Source organism: Brachyistius frenatus, unplaced genomic scaffold (genome assembly GCF_029030835.1).
Source record: "Brachyistius frenatus isolate BFR_SWC_R1_liver_20210118 unplaced genomic scaffold, ASM2903083v1 Contig_285, whole genome shotgun sequence".
Classification (NCBI taxonomy): domain Eukaryota; kingdom Metazoa; phylum Chordata; class Actinopteri; family Embiotocidae; genus Brachyistius; species Brachyistius frenatus.
In genome coordinates, this window is record NW_027210884.1 from 379,194 (window position 1) to 396,635 (window position 17,442).

General features: G+C 39.8%; 1 protein-coding gene across 1 annotated transcript in view; it reads right to left on the reverse strand.

The window, feature by feature from the left end:
- Positions 1 to 17,442, reverse strand: part of crybg1a (crystallin beta-gamma domain containing 1a) — a 46,027-nt gene that overhangs the window by 20,358 nt on the left and 8,227 nt on the right. The window contains exons 4-5 of the mRNA XM_069722297.1: positions 6,597 to 6,738; positions 209 to 1,656 (exon numbers count right to left, since the gene is read on the reverse strand). Of these exons, the coding sequence (XP_069578398.1) occupies positions 209 to 1,656; positions 6,597 to 6,738 (1,590 nt within the window). The remainder of the gene's footprint in view (positions 1 to 208; positions 1,657 to 6,596; positions 6,739 to 17,442) is intronic.

The window sequence follows — 17,442 nt, forward strand, 5'->3', positions numbered from 1 at the left end:
GATGCGCTGTATATAAATATTTCAGTGCCTCCCTGCAGGTTTTCAGCCCATTGTGCTCCTCTGGTACAATGAAACACGGGAACTCAAAGAGCTCCGGTTGCATGCAAGCTTAGCTCTCTTTTAGCTCCGCTGCTCACTGGTTCTCCCCAGGATCAAAGGGACTGCTAAACAACAACCACAGAAAATCGAAATAGACAAAGATACTCACGGTTCCCCCTCTGTTTTGTTTGAGGTCTTTGAAGTTGAATCTCCGCTGCGTTCCTCTCCCAGCAGTTCACCCCCCTCCAAACTTGGCTCCGGGCTAATGTACACCTTATGGGCAAAAAACGTGTGCGTCGAAGGCACGGTCACGGTCCTGCGCGTCGCGCCACTCTCTTCCGTTCCGCGTTTCTCCTGAAGTGAACTTTGCTTCGAGTCTGTGCCACCGTCGAGCTTCTTGGGCCGCGGTGAGGCTGTTTGGAACTCCCCTGCAGCCGGTGCCAAGGAGATGGCCGATTCTGGCGAGTTGCCGCGGGACGGCAGAATCTCTGACGGGGTGGGAGAGCTCTGCGCGGCGCCCTGGGTCGCCGAGTTGTCCTCGGGAATTACCGTGACAGGTATAGCGAGCACGGGAGGGGAGTCTGCTCGAAAACCCTCCTCCCCTTGTTTAACGACATCACTTTCTTTCTCCCCCTCCCTCTCCCTCTCCACTTCCACGTCTTCTCCCAGGTATGTTTCCACCCATATGGCTTTGTGGAATTGAACGGGAGATTCGCCTCTCGGTGCTCGCCCTCTCTCAGGCGAAGGGCTCCGTGCAGTGGCTGCTGCCGTTTCCCCGGAGAGGCTGCTGGCAGTTCTGGCTTTGAAGTTGTCCTTCCCTACAGCTGGAGAGTTCCCATCCTGTTGAGTCGTGATGATGTGAGCGGTTGATGACTTGGAGCCTAAAGTTATTCCTTTTAGTGCAGTGCTGTGTACCCGGTCTCCAACTTTCACCCGGGTTGTCTTTGATGCTAAACTTATAGAGGTTAAGTTAAGAGACTTTGGGGCCTCAGCTGTCTTGGAAAGGGTGATTTTAAGTGGCATCGGGGTGGTTGGTTTAACTCTATTTAACTCACTGGAACGCTCTGTTTGCTTCGGGATGTTTTCTTCTAATTTGTCGTGCAGCCTCCTGCTTACTTCCCCCATCACTGATTCTGTAAAGCCAAATTCTGAACTCGGATCAGCGCTTGGATGAGCGGCGGACGGAAGGCCCACAGTGTTGGGAGTCATGTTCCCAGAATTCCCATCACCAGTGGCTTTGCTGACCCGGCACACGTGCACCTCTCTCACACTGCTTCCGCCGCCGCTGGAACTGTCTGCAAACGGGAGGTCTGCTTCATCTGTCATCCCAGAAGCCATGCTTGAGGCGCTCTGGCTGTGCGTCTCACCAAGCTCTGCCCCTGGTCTGAACTTCGCCTCCGCAAAACGTGGCCCGTTCAGCTCACTGTCTTCTCGAGAAGGAGTCGGAGTCTTTGGCCCATCTTCTTCTTGAAATCGGGACGAACGAGGAGACAAGGGGGATGGTGGGGAACTCGTGTCGGTGGAGGCATCTGAATGCAGCCTGCTGCTGCTTTTCCTTCTCTTGGAGCTGAAAAAGCTGGTGAAGCGGTCAAACACTCCCTTCTTGCCCGACGAATTCTGAAAGAGGTCAGCCGAGAAGCAAACAAAAACATGAATATTGCAACGAGGATGGAACAGTCATACTTTTTTTTTTTGTCTTTGGTTTTTGCTAGAAAGAAAACAGAAAATGAAAACTGAAAGGTATATTCTTATATTCTTCAACAGGTTCGATACATTGAAATGAGTTCCTTTGAGTTGCAACTGCTGTTAAAATGTGCTGTCATCATACCTTTTCAAATATCTAGATATAATTTAACTTTCTAGTGAGATAAAAAAAAAAAAGAAGTTCAGAAACCATGGTTCATTTAGTAAAATTTGTTTTAGCTTTGACAAATTATAAAGACATTCTGGAAAACAAGAATTGTGAAAAAAAAAATGAGAAAAATAGAGGAAAGCCTCTTATTTTGGATCGAGAACACTACTTGGTAGAATACCAAAACAATTGTTCACAGTTAATAATGAAAAACAAGCATATGTGCCTGATGGAAAGATGATCACGTCTCAATAAATGAAATGAATTGGGTCTCAGGATCACCAAGATTTTAATCTAAATTATGGTTTTCTTCTGAGAACTTCTCTTTCTATTCATAATATTTCTGTTTTCATAACAGGTCATCTTTATCCTTTTAAGTTACTTGCTGACTTATACACACGTAAAAAGGTCAAGTATAAAATGTTTTTAAAAATCAACAAATTACTGTTTATTTAGATTCATTTACTATTTCTACAACCTATTATAGGGTTTGTTAAAAAAAAGAAAAAAGAAATCAGCCAAGCCAGACGAGCTAAATACTCGGAATAATAAAACAATCCAGCCTGATGACTAATGACTAACTCGACAGATATTTTTTTGTTGCTCGGCTCAAGGGTCACTCATCACAGCTATTAAAAGAACATGAAGAGTAAAAGAGTGAACATGAACAAAAACATTTATATTCAAGAGACTATGAGTCTCTGCTGAAAGTAAATTAAGATACAGAAACAACAGCAGTGACTTGCATAGTCAAATATGAACCCCATTTTCAGGAGTGTATAAAACTAGTTAACAAATTAACATCACAGCCAACAACCTGACAAAGGAAAGAAAAAACGCCATGCTGCCATGTTACACACCTTGTAACCCCTGGCTAAATATTTCTTCCAAAAGAAAGAGCACATGTTAGGACAAGAACTAGAACCACAGTAGAAAAATAACATTTACAGACCACAATATAAGAAAAATACTTGCATACCATTTTGACTTCCTGGAGTCTAAAGTGTTGAATTCCTCCGGAGTTCTTTTTTAAATAGCCGATGGAATTAATTAATATTTCTGGCTTCTGTGAGACATAATGAAGCTTTACCGAGGTAGTTTGGAAAGTTAAATAATAAAGCCAGTGTACTACATCCAACGAGCCTAATTCTTAAGTGGACAACACGCAAAATAGGTTTCGGTCCTCTCATATGAGCAAACCAGCAGAACTGTCTGCATCTACTTGTGTGTGTCTACATTTACGGCTCCCAGCTCTGAACAAAGAATCTGACTTGAGGGCATGGCCATATTTGCATCACAGCTCCAGTGTGAAAAAGCATATTGTGAAAGATGGTTCACATGGCAAACAAGCAAAATGAATTCCCGATCCAGTCGAATTGAAAGGGTGTAGACAGGCCTGGTGGAGGCAACCCAACCCTTCCTCATTCTAAAGCTGTGTCTATCAATAGGACATCTGTTATCTGCTATGAATAAATTCGAGAACGCTTAGCTTATGTCGGTTAAACTCTCTTTTAGATAGGAACTGTGCAGCCAAATGCTTCAAAGGTGCCACGATTTAAAGCTGTAAGAGTAAGTGAACTATTATACAGTCCAATTTTTTTTTTTTTTTTTTGAATCCAAAAGGTTCTGACAGCTGACGATAATACATTTCCAGAGTAGTTTCTGAGCAGATACTTTTCTGTAAATTAAAAACCTTTTTCAACATACTCACCAGTGCTGTCAAACATGTACATATTTTCACTGAGCAAACGGCCGGTAAAGACGGTCTGTGGCTGGCTTTTCCTGTCCGTATCTAAATAGAATGAATCACAGAAACCCAACTGACTAGCCCACAATCTAGTTTTAGTCTTGCTTTAATATATTGTCCAATATGTGATACCGTACCTCCAGGTCGTTATGACTCGTTCATAAATCCACCATGAAGTATCCTGTGCCCAGTGTGTGTTTAAGCCTTGAATGACTACTGGTTGTCCCTCTTTGGAAAGCCGCTCCTTTTGTATTAGTTCTCCACCAAGCATTACCCTTGTATTTAGTCAAAGCAATGAGAAATGTCAGGGAGGTGGAGATAAAGCAGCATATCTGTGTGCGTTGCGACCCACTTCCTTATCTGTCAGGTTTTTTCCTGATTTCAGCCGCAGACAATAATAAAGGCACACAGAAAGAATGATGTAGATCTTCATTACTGTGAAATAGCACAGGGCACTGGATTTTTTTTATTTTTTTAGACTGCATGTCAACAGTAAACAATAAGTTAATGAGTTTATATCCTTTTTTTTTTTTTTTTTTTTTTTTTTTTAAAGTTAATGCAAGTAAAAATTTCTCCTATAGATAAACACACTAAGTCCCACAAGCTAGAATCCAAGAAAATCCTCAATACAAAACACATAAACTCCAGTTTATCTTTCCAAGTGCTCCCAGTGGCACAAATAACACAGAGAACAGGTTTGACAGGTTTGAGTTTGTGGAAAGTAGACTAGGGACAAAGAGTTCCCATAGGATTATGTGTATCTTATCTTAAAGGAGAAGCGCACTTTAGCAGCTGGTCTTTCACTGAACATTTACCACTGTCCCCTACAGGCAGAAAAGAGAGGAAACAGGCTGAAATTGTCACGAAGAAGTGCGGCTGTTTGGAGAATAAACTGGAAAACAAAGCAAAGCATTGTCATATATACTCTAGCAAAACCTTGACGATAAACATGGAACCTCCGTGAAAATGTGTTTAGAAAAGTCCGAATCAGCTTCATAAAAATAATCAACTTCATCACATATTATTATGCTGCCGCACCATGTATGAAATCCTGCTTTGAAAATTTCACTTGAGCAAAAGTGCTGAAGTAAAATAAACTAAATATACCTCAAATATCATATATAAACATACTCATAAAATCTTACACTTATTATCAATAACTACGGACTGAAGTGACCATATTCACCACACGTAGTGGACTAAAAAGTACAATATTACTCTAACATGTGGTGGAGTAGAAGTTTTCTGTACAAGTAACTCAGAGTAAATTCACAAGGTCACATTCCATCTCTGAAAAAAAATAACAGTCGTTATAAATAGAAAGAATGTTAAATCACAATATACAGTGGGGTTCAAAAGTCTGAGACCATGAGTGAAGATTCTTATATTGAACTATTTTGTATCAAATAATGTAATATATACAGTATATGCTGTATATCATCTTAATATTTGAGTAATACTTTTAATCTGCAAAAGATGTCAATGAATTTCAGAATATCTTGTTTTTCTTATCATATTTTGTATTTTTTTTTTTTTGGCCCTCTTTTTATTTAATGACAACAGCACTCGATCTACATGGACTCCACAAGCTTGTTGAAACCTGACAACCCATTATATCCCCCGCATGATATGACATTGTTCTAAAGAGCCTCTTGCGATGTCAGGGATGTTTGGCTTTCTAAGTCTTTAAGTGGTCTACAAATGTTCAGTTGGGTTTCAGGTCAGGTGACTGTGGAGGAAAGAGTCCATGTTGCAGGATTAATCCTTCGCCACAAAGACACATGGTTCCTCTTTGTTTCCTCACATACGCCATTCTGTTACAGCCACAACTCTTAAACTGGCATTCATCAGTGAAAAATATTTAAAAAAGTCAATCATTCACTGTGAAATGCTGGTATTTTTTTGATCTCACTCCAAGTGTTTGTCCTTGTTTGAGAAGGACTTTAGAGATGCTGAGACACAACTAGACAGCCATCCTTTGACAGGACTTTTGCTGACTGGAGTCCTCTGTTTGTCAAATTCTGTATTTGTAGTGAATTTTGTTTTCAATCTCTCAGCAGACAAAGTTTGATGCATTGATCTTCTGATGGTGTGATCACTTTTTGCTTCGCCTGATCGTGATTTGGATACAACGGATGCAGAACCCGTCAGTCTCGTCATGATTTGATGGTGAGAAAGCCCCTATCTGCTTAGAATAACAATCTGACTTCAGACACCTTCACTTGGTTCTGAAGCTCTGTTTTCTACGATCGCAAGGCTACTTAGTGAGCAATGTTCTGCTGGAAACAGGAAACACGTTTCTGACGAGTTGATCAAATCCACCTGAGATTCCTTTGACCGCTGCTTCAACGGAAGGCACAATCTGCCCTTTTGAACGTAAGATCAATGCCACTACTATGCCTTAAATTGACTGATAACCAAGAAATAAAGCAGAATCTGAAATATTTCTTCATCTTACATGTCAGAACTTGTGTTCGAAACTGATTTTTTTTTGGGGGGGCAGATTTTCAATGTGGCCTCAGACTTTTGGACCTTACTGTCAAGACAAAATTCTCTGCTGTTTGAGGAAGCTCTTAATAAATATCCCAAACATTTAGATCACAGCATGACATACACACGAACGTGAGCTTGGCAAGATAATAGAAAAGCTTTAATGCCAGTACTGACTGCTGAGCGAGTTGCACGGCAGTCAGTCCTGACATTTTTGGAAATGCTGACTATGACACTTGTGTAAATCTGTAAGTCTGCCAAAACAAAACGCATGAATAAGCCAATTTTACGAGGCGGCTGATGCCGATCAGCTGATGTCGGTACACCCGTTTACCAGCAAAAACACTTAACTACTGTTGTTGCATCTTAAGTTAACATCTGACTTTATACACCAGGAGGAAATATTGGCTGTTGATTGTGTGCTACGCAAGTTGTTAACTAAACAGTAAGAATTAAAGTGAAACCCACCTTAAAAACTTTGGAGGGTGAAGTGGGGCTGTGTGGCTGAGCCATGTCGAAGCTGATCATGGAGGTGGACTCACAGTGAGGGTCCCAGTCCGTTTCGGTCCGGAAACTGCACTCTGTGGAAACACTCATCTGGTCGTAGCTCCTGGTCGAGAGAGGCAGGAAACGGAGAGAGAAGTGGGGGGTGGGGGTGGGGGTGGAGGGGTGGAAGAGGGGGGGGGGGGGGGATGTTATGTCACTGGCCTTTGTTTCGTGCAGAGCAGATGTTTTTACAGTATCATATATTCATCAGACTCCTTGTCATGAAACTTGATTTCACTTGACTACAGTTTAGGTGAATAGTTCTCTGAATGTGTCCTAACTTTCAATAACACATTAAAGGTAAAGCTTTAATAAGTATGTTTTTTTTGTTTTGTTGTTGTTTTGTTTTTGGTTGTCATTTATATGCTAATGAGTTCAGAAACACACCATTTTCAACAGAAATTGCTCAGTGTTGGTTTTGTTCAAAAAGTTACACGTAAGATCACAGGCTGTCTTCAGTCAAGCGAATGCATACATACAAGACACATACATACAATGTTCCTCATGAGTGATGCACAAACAATAGCTCAAACCTTTACCCCCCCCCCCCCCCCCCCCCCGGTGTGGTGTGGGACATTGTTAGTGTTGCTACGTGGGCGCTGACGCCACTAATTGTTCTTAAACTGCAGTAATGTTTTCAAATCCACCGTGGCGTTGCGTTGGCAAAACATACAAGTAGAGACTGAAAATATGACACTTGACAGACAACATTCACTCCCAGGCGGCAAACCACGTACGCTGAGCAATTAGAGTGCCAGAGAGGATTCTGGAACACGCGTGAGGCACGAGGAAGGCGCATCTATTTCAAGGAGCTGTTGTTTTGTTTTTTGTTTTTTTCCTGCCGCTTAAATTTGTCAGTTGCCTTAGAGCGACACCCATCATTCCAGTTCATTTTAACAATAGAGAGGCTTGCTCTGCACTGCTCTCCTACTGTCGTATGACTATTATTAAGGGCTCACCAACAGGTATAATAAGTGCAGGAAGTCAACAACTTCTGGGTGTGATGTCATTAATTGACCCAAACTGCATTGTACAATATCCTTGTGTCAGTACTTCCTTTTGCAGCACTATTGCACGCATGTTACACCAGGAATAGGACATTTAACAAAGACTTTAGCCTGTTGCAGTATATTGTTTGGGAATATATAATTGCACTATAAAAGCCTATTGTTGATATTTGCTCCTTTTACTGTAGAGGCAGGCACCTTGTCCCCAGCAATCAGCAGGACATGCAATGTTGTATTTGTCCACAAGGGGGCAGAGTTTGATTATTTTTTCAAAGAATACTGGCAGCAAGTCACGTGACATGAATTGCTATTAGGTTAGGTGAGGTTAGGTAGTTACTTTATTAATCCCCGAGGGGAATTTTTTTTCGCTACAGCAGCATACAGAAGCAATAAGATAATAATAGAACAATAGAAAAGCAATAAAATAGCAGTAAAATAACAGAAAAAATATAAATATAAAATGCACAGTATATACAGTACAGTATATATCTATATATATGATATACAAACAACCAAGAAACACAGTCAACAGTGTTATTGTTATGTGATGTATTTTGCCAGAGGTGAGTTATTGTACAGTCTTATTGCAGTCGGCAGGAATGATCTCCTGTATCTGTCCTCGTGACATGGCATTCACTTTATTTCTGTGGAATATGCCAAGAGTTAGATTTAATGGCTGACTGGTGAAAATGCTAATCTGGAGATGAACACACATCTTTCTCACATTAGTTGCTTGGTGTAAAGACAAAGAAATGTGTTGTATCTTATACTGTTAAAATAAATTGTCAAGTTGTGGACATTGGCATACTTCATGCTTGCACACTTTGAATGGACAGAGTAGTAGAGCTGTTGATGCAGAGAATAAAAACAGGCTGATCATTTGATAGTGCTCTTTGGTGGAGTGATTAACACTCCATTATGTTATTTACAAGATCTAATGAATATATATATATATATATAGTGCATCATAGACTTGTTCATGGACACACTCATATTTCTATGTTTATTTACACGTCATTCCTGAAATTATTGTTTTCTTTTTTAATATACCACAATTTCTTTTGGGTGAAATAACATGAAACAAAACAGGTAATATAATTAATAAAAAAAGGGATACAAGTTGAATAAGTCTTACTAATAAATTAAATGAAGCAAACAGATGTTAGGAAGAGTTCCTGGGACGAGTGACTGTCGGATTACATGCTACTGAAGACTGAAGGCTTCTAAGAAAACGAGCATTGACTTGTTTGCTTTTAATCAAACGTGGCCAATACGGGGAATGGAGTTACACCAGAGTCTGATCATGCTAATACATGTAGGTGGAGAGAGAAAGAGACAACAGCATCCTCTAAAGTCACTCCATATCAATATTAAAATTGCTGCATCAAGTGTCATATTCCTGCCATGGGGGCCTCCAATAGTTTGGGTTGAGATAAATTGAATGCCATGCCTTTACAGGAACATCAGAGGGACACCCTACAATAAAAGTACAGTGTCATGTATTTAAATATCAGTTTTTCAAGATCAGATATTTGTGTAGTGTTACTTAAATAAAGTCTAAAAAAGAGAATTTGAGCAGTAGTTGAAGTAACGTAATGTTTTGAATGAGTGTCGTTCAGTTTTCTGCTTTAGTGATGGTAGTCTACATTTGCGGACTATATCAACTTAGTATTACACTCTGCACTCTTAACTTGCTATTCTTATTTCAGTAAAAGCGCGTCAGTTAAGTTTTTCTTCGTATTGTACGCCAGACGTCTTGACGTCCACACCTTTTCCCAGATTTTCCACCACGAGTTCAGCCGCCATTTTTTTTCAACAGTCGGGTTCCTCTCAAGAAGGCAGGTCTTTCACACAACAAAATTATATGTTGTGAGCCGAATCTATTATGTTAGATATAAAATGATAACTCACCTCTGTCAAAATCCATCACACAACAATAGCACTGTTGTCTGTTTTTATTGGTTGTTTACATAAAAAAAAAAGTTACACTATTGTTTAGTTAGTTTTAATTTAATTATTCTATTTTATTGTATATACTGTGCATTTTTATATTTCATATTTTTTACTGTTATTTTATTTCTTTCCTGTATCTATAAATGCTGTTGTAGCGAAAACATTTCCCCTTGGGGATTAATAAACCATCCATCCCTCCATCCCTCCATCCCTCCCTCGAGCAAAAACCTTTCATACACTGTGGCGCAATATAGTTTTATTGTTTTGATCAAGCCGAGGAATGGGAATAAACAGTGAGTTATCACAGAGGAGGACTCAGGCCCAGTGCCATTTTTAGTGCAAAGTTACCATATACAGTGCAAAGTGATGCCAGGGATGTTTTGTGTTCGTGTCATTCTGTTGGACTCTGGAGCTGGATTTACTGAGCGGCTCACCGTGGGAGTGTTTGTCGTTCAGAAAGAGGGGGAAAGAATACAAGAGCCACCACCTGAAGACATTGGCATTGTCATGGAGGGTGTGGAGGTGTTGAATGGACTGACCTCGGTTGCCTCAGCTTGTGCCCTGCTTCTAGGTTTGATATACGTACTCAACCTAGCTTATCCCAAACCCCTTCGTTTCACTTTTGAGGCTCTCCAGAAAATCTCCATGCGGCTTGAGCAGCACAAGCTGTCCCCCAAAATCCAAAATCTATATGGCAGACTTCAAAGCTCACAGTAAGGGTACACTCTGATTCATTGCTCCTCTGGGCCACAAACTGGCCTACTACCATGTTACAGGAGCACAGTAGTGTTCATGAAGCATGGAACAATTGAGCCTTTTTCAAATGTCAGGCGTTTGTTTGATCCAAGAGACATTATTAACACAACAAATATTCCTGAAAGCACAATGTTATATGCTTTTTCACTCATTTTGCAAAACTTTTTTTGTATAAGGAATTCGCTATTATTTCCTCAGAACATGGTTCGTTCTCTTCGTGGGAAAAGGTTTCATTTAACTTTTGATGTGTTCAAAAAAACGATTACACAGCACGCAGTATCTGTAGTACAGGCTGTGTTTGTGGTACAAGCTCACAAGAAGAACACCGTGTGGTGTTAAGATTAGGGTTTTACGCGTTAGGTCTGTTTACTACATATCAGTTTTACAACAAAACTAGTTGACATTACTGATCATGGCATGTATGTTACATATGTTGATTTCCATTGGAAAGTTTTTACCTCATGGCCAAATTTTGTTCCACACTTTTTTGGGCCAAAACGTTATAGAGTGTTGTGCATTATTTGCATATTTGTTTGCCTTGCTTTGTTTGTGACCATAAAGTTAATAAAGTCTTAATATTAACAAATTCAAGTCTATTTTTTTTTTGTCTCTAGCCAACTTAAAATTGTAATTGCTTGAGAAGTATTTTAATGACATTGAACAAAGTAAAATAACACACTAAAGGTAGTGCAAAAACTACTGTAGCTGAACGTATACTATTAGGTTGTTGAAGAACAGTATTTTACTTTAGGATAAGGCAAATATTTGAGCTGGAAAAACTTTCAATTTTAAGTTGACTCGCTTTAAATTTAAGTTGCACGAATGTAAACTGCTGATTTGAAACGAATCCAGTTTTTAAGTAGTTCTGACTTAAATCAATTGCATTAATATAACTTGATAAATTAAGTTGAACAAACTTAATTCAATTGTGTGTTACCAATTGAAGTCATTTTATTAAGTAGGTCCAACCATTTTCTTTTTAGAGTGCACTCAACTTAAATATTTACGACTTGCGCGGATGAGTACTCGCGTCCTTTCGCGTCACCCGCCGCTAACTTCGTTGCCCTTCGTGTCTACGCATTGACTTTGTGTGCGCAATCGCTCGGCGGGAGTAATTCGCTTCGCATTTGGTCTGAACGCAGCTTAACATGACCTTTGGGGTGTATTAAAAAAAAATTTAAAAAAAAATAATCTGCGAGCAGATGAAGCTGAAGGCCGAGCGTCATCTGAAAAACAAGGAAAACTCATTGGGAGAAGAGAACGTAACCGACGTATCCTTACCTAAAAAAAACCCAACAACAACAACTCTTGGAATAACCCCTGACCTTGTTAAAGAGAAGTTGCAAAATCACCCAGGGAAAGCCTGCCTCCTTCACACTCTGTCCACGTACAGGCGCAGACCGGCTCCAACTTGCCTGAATCTTCTCTTTGTTGCACCTCAGACAAAGCTCTACTGTTTAAAGCACACAATTTTAATGAGGAATGTTTGCCGTTATGTCTTTGAAAAACCATGGCAACTGATGTCATTACTGAACAATTTCCCAAGGGAAAATATTTGATTTTTAAAGATGTGATTTCACTGAGGATGAAGAGATTTAAAAAAAAACAAATATATATGTATATATATATATATATATAGAAGTGGAACTTGTAACAAAAAATAATTAGATCTATAAAAGCTGCATTGGTTGGATGCTTGCTGAACTTTTGCTTATCCCTTTCAAAACAGCCAGTTAACACGGTCACTGTGAGGCCAAGAATGGTGCACTCTGGGTAAAGGTACCGTTACTGTTGAAATGTTGCAAGTACGTATGCTCAAAAACCAAACCCCCCCCCAGGAGTGTATCTATGATGTTACACTGCAAACATTACAGGGACAGTTTGCCTTTTTTTTTTTGTTGAAATTCTGTTGTGCAAATGACTTCATCCGTAGCCAGTGTATTAACCCAAGGTAGTTTGGGATACTGCAGAGCTGGCAGCTGTACCAGCAAGCTAAGATATGTACTCCTGTGGATGGGGTTAGCAACAAGAAGCTACCTAAAAAAAAAAATTAAAAAAAATCAATATCAGTTCAAGTGTACACGATATAAAGGACCCAGCTGTCCGAGAGCCAAACATTCAGCATGTAACCCACCCCATGAAACTAAAACATGCTGTAAACGCATCTAATTATAACTTGCCACATAACGATGTTAAGAGGAGAAAATCTTAAGCGGTGTTGGATCTTCTCATCTAATTCTCGGCAGGAAAGCGAAAAAAAAAAGTCAAAAATGTCAAAAAAAACAAAAAACTGTGTTTCCACCGCAGCTTCCTCCTGGTGCGCAGAAGTGAAGCCAAAACATCGCCGGACCGTGTGCCGCCACCTTGTGCCGGCGACATCTGGCGCAACCGGAGCGTACTCGGTAAGGACTGGGAGCGGTGGCGGTGGCGGCGCTGTCTTCAGCTGGAGCTGTCATGTGGATCCGTACATATCCGTATCATTATATGCACAAACCGCCAACCTCCCAACCCGAAAAAAAAAAAAAGAGAGGAGGAGGAGGCCAGCAAAGATAACAAACTAATCAAAAACAGTTTTGAATTGGAACTTCTCCAACAACTCTTATCGTTGGCTTTCAACTGAATAAATAGTAGTCAGTTGAAGTTAACAGTTTGTGTTTTTCCCTTGGTGTGTTTTGTTCATAATCTTTTATGTTGCATGAACTGGACAGTCTGCTTCTTCTTTTTTTTTTTTCTTTTTTTCTTTATTACCGTCACTGGACTGGACCTTATTCAATAGATATTTCTCCGGAAAAAAAAAGTGAGACCCCAATCTATGTCACATACATGTAAAAAAAAAAGCTGCATTACCTACTAAGTAAGAATGAATTACACAGGCATGCACAAACTTAATACCACATTGATACAACAGGCGGGCGCCAAGAAAAGACTATCAACATGACATCTTTCATTGTTCAGGAAAAAATAGGCACAAAAAAAGAAAATAAACTGCTTTCAGTTAGTTCGTCAAACCAGCAGCAGCTACTGAATAAACTCAAACAAGGGATGGAAAGGAGTCAACTGCTGACTCACCCTCTGTTTGGTATATGAGGGGTTTAATGAGTCCCTGGAAGCTGTTGATTTGAGAAATATTAATATTTAAAAAAAAAGAAAGAAGAATCTAATAAAAAAATCAACACTGAAGAAAGGCAGTGGATTTAACTGCTTTTCACAACAGATGGCGTAATACAGATTGAGCCTGTGTGGACTGCTGCCTGATGTAAGGGGCCTGGTCCAAGGTCCTATTGCCCAATAAGAAACTTGGATCTGGTCACTAAACTAAAAGTATTGCCAAAACTAGAGGCTCACACTCTGCAGTGGTTCTGGTTTATTCCACTTTTCACAGAGTTATGCCAAAGTCATAGTAATGTATTTATTTAATTTTTTAAAACAAACCAACAGATTAACACAGTGTTCATGATAAAAAAAAATATATATATATATAAATAGGCTGTAGTGTAGCTTTGCACTGTGAATCCAAAACGGCTGCTGTTTGTAAGAAGGAGTGAGCTTTAAGGAGTGCCTGGAACAACTTCTGCAGGGCTGAGTGTTTGCCAGATACAGGGCGGGTCTGTAACAACCAGTAGGCTGCAGCCACTACACTTCCATTTGGAACAATAACTGCAACGATGGTGCGCAATGGAAACCAAACTGAAATGTTTGTGAATACTTTAAAGCATTTTAGAGGCAAGTTTTTACCTGCCGACACGATGGATCTGCCGAAGAAAGTGCAACCAATCTCTGTCGTACTTGCAGCACAGAGACGACTGCGCGTTTTGTCCGATCAGAAAGTGCAGTGGAAGTAATAAAAATGCCGACAGCATTTTATTGTTACGATTACCTTGAGGAAGATGTGTAGTTAAACGGGTACATGGCAGCTCATCATGCTGACAGAAACCCATATCACACAGTGACGTCTCCCATTTTCTCTCTCTCACGTTCTATCTTATACAGGCTTCTACTTATTCTTAAAGGTATGGGAGCCAATTTCTGTCAGGAAAATACAAGTTATTTAAACTGCTGAGACACTGAATTGTGTTTTCAGATTTCTATTTCAGAGCTCACGGCAGCAACGAGATTTCTTATGTCTTGTTTCTTTCTTCTTCTGTGCTCAACGTGTTATAATAACGATGATGGACTTCACTATCCCCAAAAATAAGAACTTTCTTTACCATGGAAAAACTCGAGCTTGCCAAAAGCTACTGTTTTACAGTCTTGGAGGTGTGAAATGTAAAATGATGTTCGCCTTTGCACACTGTTGCATATTAGCTTTTTTGTTTAAAAGTCGTCAAATGAATCGGCGCATAAAGTTCAATATCAAGTATGTGTTTCGGGACCAAATCCAGGTCAAGTTTACTTTAGTTAAACCGGCCTTTTTGCTGCTGCCTCACCTTGTTTTGAACGGCTGTGTTTGAAGTCCTTACGGATACACAAAAGGGCCCTAACACCCAACACTGAGGGGAAGACACATTTTGAAATCCTCACTCGCGATGATTATAACTTCCCACTGCACGGTGTTGTGTGCAGATTTTAAGACCGTAAATCACTTTAGTCTATGTAGCGATCATAACATCATGAACCCACAGGCAACATCAAGTCTTGAGAAATATCAGGATAAAAGCTCTTCGTCGACATCCTAAAAAGACATATTTAATAAGCCGGTGAGAAGATGGCACAGTTTCAGAAAAAGGAGAGGTATTAAGTACAGTATTTTCATTTTCATATTTGCAGCGCAGCAGTATTTAAATGTTGTTCAAAGTTAGAAGGGAGCATTTGCTTTGATGTCGTAGTGACTGACACCAATGTAGGTAGGTGAGGTAAGGTGATGTGGTTTTATTTATAACCATACCTGTTATGATCACCTGATACAACAACTGTACTCATACCGTGAAGACTCACGCAAGACAAAGCTTCGTGTACTTCACAAAACTGGCTCTCCTGTATTAAAAAAAATATCCTTTTAAAAGTTGTATATACGCAACGAACTTCAGAAGCGGAACATGGATTTTTACTACATTTACCAAAAGGACTGTAAGCCACAGACGTTAACCAGAAGGAAAAGGCTGCAATTTCTAGTGCAGCGTTCAGTTGTGGGTTCAACATGTATAAGGCATGAGCAATCACACTGGCAAAACTACAAACAAAAGAGCTAGAACTACTTTCAGCTGAAAAAAAGAAAAGAAAAAAGAAAAGGCCTTTGGCTGAAAATGTCTTTGCTGTTTTGCAATCTGTTCTCCTTTCGGATTTCTTTGACAGCAATGTCTTCCCTGAAATGTTTTATGAGAAGCTACTCTTTGGAGAAGCATTTAGTCCGTATTTTGTCATTTTTGATTTGGATTGCTCAAACACAGAACGGGTTCGTCAGTGCTCAATGCTGCAACTCCTCCGTCGCCACAAAAGAGGCCAAAAATGCTTTGTCCGCCTGCTGATTTTGTGACTGATTTTCAAAGTGTTCGAGTGTGGATTTCTTCCTCACAGATCTTTAACCAAAAATTTTTTTTTTAACCTGCTAGGGATATATAGTTAAAGTAAAGGGAGCACCAGTCAGAAGAATCCATCTCCTAAGGATCATGAATAGCTGTTCCACTGTTTGTACTAATCCATCAAGGATTAGATGATGATGAAAAAAAAATGAAAATGAAATCAGAAAATATCACTAGTATTCATCCTCTGGGGATAATGAATTGCTACAAATAATTCTATAGCAATTTAGTCAAATAATCAGGGAGGCCCTCGGATAGGTGTCCAAGAGTTAGTCAAGAAGATGAGCCTGAACTTAAGTGGTGGGTTTACCGATCAACTATCAACACGTCAGGCCACAACACAGCATGACTAAAAAAAGAGCACTCACTCACTCACAAAGCAAGTCGAAACAAGTCCAAGGCCTTGTCACGTTACAAATTCAATGACAGATCTGGTTTGAATGCCTGAATGAATCTTTTCATGTGACTGATGATAGAGCTGTCAACTACGATCGTGTCTGTGCATCTTATGTAACTGAATTCATCAATCACAACAGAGGGTGTCAGCAGCACAAACAACATTCCTCACAAACATTTGGTTTACTGAGTCAGAACAAAGGTTGCGACCTCCATTTTTGGCTGATTCATGGGCAAGTAACCATGTGCCACAACAAATCAGGTATTACAAGACTGAATGAACACCATAGATGCAAATATATGACAAACAGGGACGTTTTTTTTTTTTTTTTTTATAGAGTCTGTACAAGGAAAACAATTCTCTCAACCAACAAACCTGTTTCAAGCTTCAGGAAAAAAATCTCTCTCAAAACGTGAGACACCATATTTCACAACCAGCTTTGTGGTGCGACATCCTTTACATATAAATTCATTCATTTGTTTTCTGTCTTGCTCTTCCCGCTCATGTCTTTTTTTTTTTTTTTTTACATTAACACCCCCTTTCTCCAAATCACTCCGCAATATCTGTCTCGAGAAGAACTAAAACAGTCAGCAGAGAGCGTCATTCAATACTTTCAACTCAATTATCTTCATCACGAACATAAAAATCTGTAACTCTGGCTGGCTGGTTGAACGCATGACGAGAAATCTCCGGTTTAAAAAGCCATTAGTCCTTTTTTAAGGAATGTGACGTAATCAGTTTTTAAGGCATTTGCTGGTTGGTCAGTATTCAAATAGCAACTGTAAACTGCAACAGCAGCAAAATCAATCAGCAGGCAATCATTACTTAACATCGGATAGGTGAGAAAGTGCTCCAAGTCGAAAGCTCTGCAGGCTAAGTGGATTCCTGCAGAGAGACTCAAGACAAAAAAAAAAAAAAAAACCAGCAGGAAACAGGAAGGGGATGAACTGGAGCTCAACCAAAGGAGAGGTAGTTGTTGAGACGTGAAGAAGTGACTACGCTGATGCAGGAAGAAGTGTGTCTTTGTGCCGCTTGTTGGAACAACACGTGATATAAAGACCTGTTCAGTGTAATTATCTATCTTGTTAATCGTGCTCTTTCTTCATTACAGTGAGCGTGCAATTATTAATATGCAC